We start from the raw sequence: 10,030 nt of genomic DNA on the forward strand, positions 1-10,030 counted from the left end.
TCATTATTCTCTGAGCAGTCCGGTTAGTTGTACAGTATGTCGGAGGTGGGCATTGAGCCTGAGGTCTCATCTCTCATACCCTAATGGTCAGTATTCCTATTTTAATAAAAAGGAAAGCGGGAGGAGGAGGAAAACACTTAGGAACTTGAATGAGTAAGGATTTGAGCCCACATGTGGTAAGAAATTGATCTCTTGTTGACAGTTGCTGAAACTGGCAACATTAGATTTAGGTCAAAAAACTGGATTTTGTTCCTCCACAGTAGTGTTCATTTCAATTGTGCTGTTTGTAAAGTTATTAAAATGGCTGTCCTTACACTAGCACCCGATTATTTTTTGACACTGATTCATGGCACCTGTTGCTGAAAGCACATGTCAGTAAGCGTTGGTTTTCTAGTGTTGGTGGGGACTCATTTTGTTTTAGCGCCTTAATCATAGCACATTCTTCTTCAAGTTTAGACGAGGTTATATTCTGCATGCCTTCTCAGCTGATTAAAATTTTCACAGATTCAGACTTCTAGTGTCTGAAATATTACGAATTGCACTGCTCTCTAATGGCTTTTGGTAGCTTTCCAGGGCTAACAAAATAGTGGTCTAGTCTTAGTAGCGCATATCTAAATATAATTACAAGCTTGGATTGCACATTAGCAATAAGATTTACTACAGAATTGTCTTTATTTTGTAGGTTTTGGGGTTTTTTTGTCTGTCTGTTTTTTTTTGTTTTCTTTTTTTCTAAGTAGAAGTATGTTGTGAGTAACACCTGACATGTATTTTTCTGTGTTCTAACTTGTGCCTGTCTCCACAGGAATTACTGCAATTATAGAGAGAACCTGAATTACAATGGGGGACGACAGTGAGTGGATGAAACTGCCCATTGATCAGAAATGTGAACACAAGGTAGGAAATCTTATCTTTGGAGTGGTGATTCTGGTACTCTATCTAAGTACACCATAGTTAAGTAATCTCGACAGCTGCACAGCATGCGTATAACAGATCTGAAACTGCATCAGTTCTATCCAACCTAGAGGCTGAATAACATTTATTAAGCAGAATTTAGTAGCATGATAATCTGTACAGCATGAGCTTGTGCACTGAAAGATAAGTGTACTCATTCATGTGGAGAAATTACTTATCTGTGGCTGAAACTATATTGTGGGGCTCCCACCTACTCATCAGTGGTTATTAGAGCTTACGAAGATCAGTGGGGAAGACTGGCATCTCTCTATCCAGATCGTTCTTGGTAGGAGAAGAACGAGTATTTTGTCCTGTTGCATGTTATTTATATAGTCATTGAAGAGAAATCTTGCAGATGCCAGCTTACTGAGCACACTTTCAACTATGATTGAAGAACTTTGTAAGATTGGTGAGTTAAGACTGTACTAGCACAACGTATAAACGTTTGATTTCTGCTTCCAGCTTTGGAAAGCCAGATTAAATGGTTATGAAGAAGCCCTTAAGCTCTTCCAGAAGATAGATGATGAAAAGAGTCCCGAATGGTCCAAGTATCTTGGGTTGATAAAGAAATTTGTGACAGACTCCAATGCAGTGGCTCAGTTGAAAGGACTGGAAGCAGCACTTGCTTATGTTGAAAATGCTCATGTAGCTGGGAAGTAAGTAGCCTTTTCTTGCTCCTAGTAGGCTATTACAACAGTTTAACGTGCCCCTCTTGAGAAAGACCGCAGATAAATTGTACAGTGGCTGCTAACAATTCTGATCTTTACTGTTGAGAGCAGAACTTGCTCTCTAGTCTAGAGAATTTGCTGAATGGTAGGCTTTCCTTGTAGATGGCCTCCATGTGCATATTCACTTGTCAGAAATTGCTTACAATGTTTGGAGAAACTATTAAAAGGTAGTAGTAAAGATTTCTGAAATGGTAGAGAAAGTGAATCAGTAATTTGGTGGCATAGGTGCTGTGAACTGTAATCCCTGTTCTTGTTTGACTAAGACAGTCTGTAGCTACAGGGACCCTTTTCTTCCAGGGAGATATTTGTGCAATTCATCCATGAAATAAAATGTTGTTATGTTTATGCAGTGTTGCATCCAACTTAACCGATATAAATCTTCATACCTGCCAATTTGTTCACAGAATGTCTTTTAGTATTTGACTTGTGTAGCCAATGAAATAGCCCATACTCCTGAGGGTGAAATAAAAACACCTAGTGAGCCAGATCGGTGCTTTGGTCCACTGAATTTGTGACCTGATGAAATGAATAAAAGTCTCATTTACAAGACAAATAAACAAACCCAAAGCTTTGTTTAAAAACCTAACAACTTTCCAAACCCCTTGATTTAAAAGGAGTGTAAATGATTTAGTTGATTGGAAGCTTTGAAATAGGTGTGAAATTCTGTGCTGGGGTTACACACCAATGCTATATGTTAGTTAACTCTAATGTATGCAATTCCAGTAAATGGCATTTATTTGTGGACCTTAACTAATGTATATTAATGAATACACTTTTGAGAAAATGTCTACTATTCACTACCTGGTGTAGTCCCGTATTGGAACATGTTAACTACCACTTAGTCTGCTGGACTTCTTTTGATTAAACTAGAGGTTGAAGTCATCTCTTACAAAAGGTTATTACCTTCAGAGTTAACTTAGAATTTAGTCCTTATTACGTGAGGACTTGCTGAGTTTTAATCCCTGTTTTGGATGTTGTGTGTGCTTTTTGTCTGTAGATAACGGTGTAGAATGCCTAATTCACTTAAGTGTTCCAAAAGTAACGCTGTCTCATCTTTCAGGACAACAGGAGAAGTAGCGTCTGGAGTTGTAAATAAAGTGTTCAATCAGCCAAAAGCCAGAGCAAAAGAGCTGGGTCTAGACATATGTCTAATGTATATAGAAATTGAGAAAGGGGAGGCAGTACAAGAAGAATTACTAAAGGGTCTGGACAACAAAAACCCGAAAATCATAGTAGCATGTATAGAGACACTGAGGAAAGCACTAAGGTAAGCTTTTAGGGTTTTTTTGGTGGTTTTGTTTGGTTTGTTTGTTTTTTTTTCTTTTCCCCTCACCCCAGGAGTATGTAGAGTCTGATTTGTTGCTTAAGTCTTTACCAGGCCCTTGTAATTATTGAATAGGATGTATCTTTACTGAACTGGTATTTTCTGACAACAGCAGTTGAGAATGTCATGGGATTTGTTAGATGTGAGGGATGTCTTTGTTGTACAAGCCTCATCTGTATTGCTTTCGTTCATGGCAACTGTTTACCAAACTTCCATTTCCACAATGGACCTCTGAAAGAAGGGCAGGATTAGTGTGTCTTGTTCCAGACTGTGGAGCTTCTCTTCCAAATAGCTAAAATAAGCTCACTGATGAGAAAACTAAAATGTAGTCTTTTTTTAAAAAACCTTCTTTTAAAAAAACCACTGTTTTCCTCACTGACATGAATGTCTTTAATTGGGCACATGGTGTGTTTTTGGAAGAGAAGAAAACTGGGGAAAAAAAAAAAAAAGCAGCTCACTGCACAGTAAGTTTCCATTGTCCGTGTAATAATTTCCTTATTAAAAAGAAAAGCTGATAATACTCCCTAAAAATCAAATCCAATTTAATTAAGATGGAGTAGTTGGTTTCAAGATTAGATTTGGAACATCTTTTTTTGTTCCACTTCAAGTATGTTTCCTGCCTTTGAGTTGAGTGAAAAATTCTGGGGTTTTATCAAATTCTTGTACGTGGTGTATATATAATTCACTGTTTATTGGGTGGGGGGTTTAAGAAGGAAACAAGTAATTTTGATATTAATGGACAGAACCCTTTTTTCTGAGTAAAGTACTTCATGTGAAAACTGTATAATATAGATGGAGAGTGTCTTATGCTAGGTATTTTTTAGAGAACTTGTTGAGGCATATGTATGGGTGGTCCTTGTTAAACTAATTGTGTCAGGCTTCTGTAGTGGAAGTCAAAATAAAGCATTGGGCGTAGCACATTACCTATGCTTCTACTAAGTGAAACTACTGTCCCACATTTAAGAATTTATTTTAGCTATTTTAAATTGCCTTATCTAGTCAAATATCCTTTTAGCAGTACAGTGTAATTAGAAACCTGCATAACCTTCCTCAGTATCTTTCAACTAACCACACCTACGAAATGTGCCACATCTGCCTATTTTTTTTTTTATATGCAGTATTTTATTGTCTTTTGAGGTGGCAAGATCAAATTCTTTCATGGAGCCCTGTTGACTTAACCTTCATCTTCTGCTTCTGAGCTGTATTGCTACCTAAATTTGTCTCGTGCTTTGACAGAGTTTCTGCACTGATAACAAAATTTGTCTATGTTGTACCTAGGTGGGTAGCTTGCCTGCATAACTAGTTTAGCTTGTGGTGGTTTTTATCTTGTGCTAAGGTTTCTGTTCTTTCTTTTGTTGTTACATGAATTAGATAATGTTATATGAATTAGGTAAGAATAAGAGAATTTGCACAGGCGCTTTTCCTGATATGCTCTTTTTTTGAGTCGTGGTAGAAAAATAGAAATCTTGGGCAACTCATTTGTTCATATTCTGCATTTAAATTGTGTTGTTTCTAAGACTGGAGCCTCTTTTGCGGGTTTTAATACTTAATGTTACTCGAAGTGGGCTTGGCAATAAAACGTTTAGCACTGGAATTTTTAGAAAGCGAGACGTACAAGTTTTAGTTCTTGAGCAGTCATTTTTACTAGCTTTTTTGTGTGGTACTTGATTGGAGGGAAGCTGAAGAAAAAGTGTGGTTGGAAAGGTTAATTCAGAATTCTCAAGGAAAAGAAATGCTTTTGAATCAAAAACTTGTGGCTTCTGAGGTATGATGCTTTAAGAGCTATAGCAGTGAACTTTGAGTATGAAAAAAAGTTCCCCTGTTCTCATTCAGCAGTGATTGAAAAAGGAAGTTTAGTGTATTAAGTTCAACAACATGTAGAGTCTGCTGACAGGAAAGGGTGGTTGGCTGGGGAAGCTTGTTTTATGTGTCCTTTCAGCAGCACATGTTTCAACACACATGTTTTTTGTGAAGATGACCCAGGCTCACTATAATTATCTGGTCCAACAAGTAGAAAAGTGACTAATGCTTTTACTGCAGTTTGCCTCCAAGGATAGACAAAGGAGATTCTATTCTGATTTAAAAAAAAAAAAAAAAAAAAACCTTGAAGAAAAAAATTATCAGTGTTAATTTAATATTAAGATCAGTTTCTCCACTGCATTGTAGAAAAACTCTCAGAATTAAGCAGCAGATTGGATTAAGTACTTTTAAAGTAGTTTCAGAGGCCTGATTTTGTAATTCCAAGCTGGGTGTGGAGGGTAATTATGATAGGGCAAATATTCTTTATATTTTACAGTAGCTTAGTAGCTTCAAAAAATAATAGCTATAATAATGCTTGGAGTAAATGACACAATCCCTAAATGTGCACTGGAAGCATTTCACAGATCGTTTAAGAAAAAAAAAAGACTCAATTGTTATTTGTGGATCGCTGTCTGGTTCCTACCCAAACTCATGCTTTTCTATGTTTTTAACTTTCAGTGAATTTGGTTCAAAAATAATCTCACTGAAGCCAATCATTAAAGTATTGCCAAAACTTTTTGAGTCTCGGGAAAAGGCTGTTCGAGATGAAGCCAAACTCCTTGCTGTGGAGATCTACCGTTGGATAAGGGATGCTCTGAGGCCTCCATTGCAGAACATAAACTCTGTTCAGGTAGGCAGAAAGTAGTTCTGTATCCAAACACCTGAGAAAACCCTTCACAGGATCACAGAGGGTGAGCATGGGTGTTGGGCATTTTTGAAGTCAAAGCTGGAATTTGACAGCAAATTTAACAAATTTAACAGCAACGTGTTTTTTTTTTAGCTTCCTGTAACTTTACCTAAAATGTTAGTCCCTCTTTGTTATTTGTAAAGAAATTGTGACAATGTTTTGTTGCTCCGAATATATGTGAAGTTGTGGGGGGAAGCATCATATTGAAACCGAGGAGGGGATTTGTGAAGTAGAATGATGTTTCTTGGAGAGCTAACCCAAGGGCAAATTGGTTACCCTTGTAAAAGATTCCTGCACTGCAAGTTTTCAAGTTGACCATGTTCTTTCTCAGTTTTCTGTTTTCCTGAAGTTTTTTCCTCTATGCAACCCCTCAGACTTGTTCTGGTGGTGCTCAGGGTGTGACTGTTCCACTTCGGAAGTGGTATTACATTATGATAGATAACTATGCTATTGGAGATGGAACATTCCGTTATTTTAAAACTTTATAAATTATTTATGCATCCTTTACTCCTACCCACTTGAGTTAATTGTGTTGAGATGGAAAGCAGTAACTTGCTGGAAAAAGGTATGGTTTAAAAAAACCCAAACTGTCTCATCAAATGTAGCTCAATGTGTTTGTTTCATCCAGTTTTAGTGTGTAATAATAGCACAGGTCTAACAAAAAGATCTTCCTTCGTGCTCGGCCACTTTTATTTTAAGGCTTCTACAGAGAGGACACACAATTCTGACCATTGTGTGGTTTGTCCTTATGTAAATGCTTTGCACTGACTTTTTTGTTGATGCTCTTCTGTTCTGTGGATATACTGGTCAAAAGCTTCTGAAGTGAATGTGAAGGGGAAGTCACTTCATTGGTGACAGAAAAAAGAACTTGAAAGGTAGTGCTGTCTTGGTTCGAAATGGGAAAACTCCATTGCTTTCCATGAAGCATTGCTTGTCTTGGGGTACATACAGTATGTCTCTGATACGATGATTCTTTTCCCTTTTGGCAGCTAAAAGAACTGGAAGAAGAGTGGGTCAAAGTGTCATCAGCTGCTCCTAAGCAGACCAGATTCCTGCGTTCCCAACAGGAGCTGAAAGCAAAATTTGAGCAGCAGCAGGCAGCTGGGGGAGATGCAGATGGAGGTAAATCCTTTAATCTCTGAACTCCATTGGAAGGTATATCACTGGATATTATTTGTGAAGGGATGCATTAAATTGTAGAGGTGCTTTTACTCAAACTAGTACGAAACATGGGGTGCAGTACACAGCAAGAAAACATGGTTAGGGCAAAAACTTTATATGAAAGAGTATCTATCCTGTGGAATAGCAAAATCGCAACTGCTGATAGTACTTTTTAAACAATGAGCCTTAGGTGATGCTGTAGTCAAAGTTTCATTTGCCAATCTGCTTATATTTTTCTCTCTTCTGATTGCAGGTGCTGATGATGAGGAAGAGGCGGTACCACAAGTAGATGCATATGAATTGCTGGAAGCTGTGGAAATTCTTTCCAAGCTTCCCAAAGATTTCTATGAGAAAATAGTAAGCATAAACTTAAATACTGCCAGTTAGTTCTATGACACATGGACCTAATGAGTCCTAAAACTTACTGGCATTCTGCAATGTATGCTTTACTGCTACACAGATAATAAGATTAGTGTAAGTAAAATATAGACTGTCATAAATAAGTCCCAAAATTTGGTTTACCAGCAAGAAAGCTATAACTTTAAAGATCTGAGATATGTCCTGGGAAAGGATTGTGTTTCATATTTCACTGCAATTAGTGATGTTGAACCATAGGGAGACTTGGGATTTCTCAGGATGGAATTAAGTTTTAAAGTCTATGGTTTGTGGCGAGTATGCTTCTTTAGAACTGTTTGCATTTATAAATGAATGTAAATTATTTGCTCTGCAGGAAGCAAAGAAGTGGCAAGAAAGGAAAGAAGCTCTAGAAGCTGTTGAAGTGCTAGTGAAAAATCCCAAACTGGAATCAGGAGACTATGCAGACTTGGTGAAAGTTCTCAAAAAGGTAGTAAATAAAACCCAGAGTGCACTTATGGTTTAATATTTTTTTGTAACTTACTTATATTATACTTTAAAAGTTACAGTTGAGATAATACTCATGAGTAGAAAATTACTAGCTGGAACAGCGATGGAAATAATCCAGTCTGTGGCTCACTCACTGTTCTAAGAAGTTCTTCCAAGTCTCTGAAACTTGGATTTTCAGTCTTTAACATTTTTTTGGTTTTGTTTCTTTTTTCTCTTCAGGTTGTTGGAAAGGATACAAATGTTATGTTAGTTGCTTTGGCTGCCAAATGCCTTGCTGGACTAGCTGCTGGCCTCCGAAAGAAATTTGGACAGTATGCAGGGCATGTAAGTAAGAGTATGTACTTTTTTCTGTTTTTATTGATGCCGGACACCTTTTTTTTTTTTTTTTTATTGCCTCTCAAACCTTGGTATTTGTCAAAGATATTCTTTGTACAATTATGAATGCTTACCTACCCCTTAATGGAGCAAGCAGTGAAATACCTGCCAAGATCTCTTGCAGCTTAAGGTTAGAAGGACCTTATTGATTCACATTCAGCAGCATGAAGCTTACTATTGCAGTAAATCTTCTGTACTAAGACAACTTTGAATTACTCTGCCATGAAATGAATTTTATTTACATTACCTCATCCTGGAGATACACCCACAGAAATGCATTTGTAGGCCACAGTGGCAAAAATAGCTTCTGAACCTGAATTCTGCTTAGCAGGTCCGTGATGTATGTTTTAAATTGGTTGGGTTTTTTTGAATGTTGGGGGAGGCTTGGTGGTGGGGTTTTTGTTGTCCGGGTTTTGTTGTGGGGTTTTTGTCTGCTTTAAATAGCCAAACTACTGAGATTTTTGGTACCAAAATGTTCTGGTGATTTAGTTTAATGCTCTTTTCTGTTCTCCTTTAATACTGTTCTCTTACCAACAGCTAGTGTCAGGGAATATGGGGAAGCTTAACCAGTCTCTGGAAAGAAAGGGAGCTTTTAATTAGTTGCAGTTATCTCACATGTTTTTCAAGCCTCTGTTGCTGTGTTCTTTAAGCTGCTTGATCAGATTTTTCTTGTGATAAGCAAGAGTGATGGGAGTAAAGCTTAGAAACAGAGAAAACTCATGTGTCTGGCTGCCTGTAGTGTTATATTTTTGTGATGAATTGGAAAGTTATTGAATCTCACTGCTTCAGAAACATTCAAGTCTCCTGAACTCTGAAGAACAGTTTGGACAAAGTCTCTTTCATTCTGAAAGCGGTCTCTAGTTGTAAGGAGCATTCTTACGCCTGTTTACACTTGATTTGTGTTTTAAAGGTTAATCCTCATAGCTACAGAGTCAGTATTGAAGAAGCCAAGCTTCTGAAATAAGGGTCTGCTCCATGCTTGCCAAGCAAATGGCATTGAGAAGATGACTTTTTCAGTACTGTAATGGCAGCTATGAATTGCATAATCTCAGCACTTGTTTTACCAGTTCACTTGATTTGTTTGCTGGATTTGCTTACTGGTGAGGAAGATGTAGACTTCTCCTGAGAACAGCCATCCAAAGTGTTCTAAAACAGAACTGTTGCTAGAATTGTGGGATTATTATAAACTCTGTTAGTTAAATGCAAGACTGTAATGTTATGGTCTGCAGTCTATGTTAAAAGTGATCAAACGAAGCATAGAACCATACTACACACTATAATTGAGTGCATGTGGCCCAACTTCATCTCTGTTGACTGCCTTTGGAGCCTTGGACTGACTTTTCATCCTTCACTCCCCCTCTCACGTAGGATACAGCTTCTAACGTCCATGTTAAAAAGTATTCGTTCTAGCTGTCAACATTTTCTAAAATGGAGACAATGATTTCTAAATATCTCTGTCCTATGACTTTGTTCTCTGTAGGGTTTAGGGGTGCCTAGCACTTGCAGTAGCACGTATGAGGGTCTTTATGATGCCATTTTGTTTTAATTGAAGGGGTTTTTTAGTTCTAAAGTCTTTGTGAACAGGGAATTTGCAATTTGTGGCCCAGCAAAGGGTACCAACTGAGCCTAGATCACTGTGTGTCGCAAGGGGTTGAGATCTCATGGTCAGCTTCTGAGTAGAAAGCATTACCTGTGGAAAATCTGTTTTATATTATGCAAGAGCTTGTAACTTCTGAAAGGCATCAGACTGCTTCCAAACTATGAACTCTGTTATGTTTACGGAAACGTTGAAAATAGCCTGCTTTCTACAGTTAAAAGCTCTGCATGTTTCTGGCTCACTGACAGGAGTTCTTACTGTTACAGAGACCATAGTTAAATGGAGCTGCCTGTATTAGTGGCATGTGAGAATGTCTGCTGATT

The 10,030-nt window shown here is 37.7% G+C and overlaps 1 protein-coding gene across 2 annotated transcripts in view; it reads left to right on the plus strand.

Annotated features, from left to right (window-relative positions):
• The first annotated feature begins 799 nt into the window (after nt 1–799).
• CKAP5 (cytoskeleton associated protein 5) overlaps nt 800–10,030 on the plus strand; it is a 42,216-nt gene continuing 32,985 nt past the window's right edge. For both annotated transcript variants that reach the window (XM_009706526.1, XM_009706527.1), the window contains exons 1-8: nt 800–894; nt 1,414–1,607; nt 2,740–2,946; nt 5,482–5,653; nt 6,700–6,832; nt 7,125–7,228; nt 7,602–7,715; nt 7,955–8,059. In XM_009706526.1, the coding sequence (XP_009704828.1) occupies nt 838–894; nt 1,414–1,607; nt 2,740–2,946; nt 5,482–5,653; nt 6,700–6,832; nt 7,125–7,228; nt 7,602–7,715; nt 7,955–8,059 (1,086 nt within the window). In that variant the 5' untranslated portion in view covers nt 800–837. The remainder of the gene's footprint in view (nt 895–1,413; nt 1,608–2,739; nt 2,947–5,481; nt 5,654–6,699; nt 6,833–7,124; nt 7,229–7,601; nt 7,716–7,954; nt 8,060–10,030) is intronic.

This window comes from Cariama cristata, unplaced genomic scaffold (assembly GCF_000690535.1).
Source record: "Cariama cristata isolate BGI_N322 unplaced genomic scaffold, ASM69053v1 scaffold9508, whole genome shotgun sequence".
NCBI classification, from domain to species: domain Eukaryota; kingdom Metazoa; phylum Chordata; class Aves; order Cariamiformes; family Cariamidae; genus Cariama; species Cariama cristata.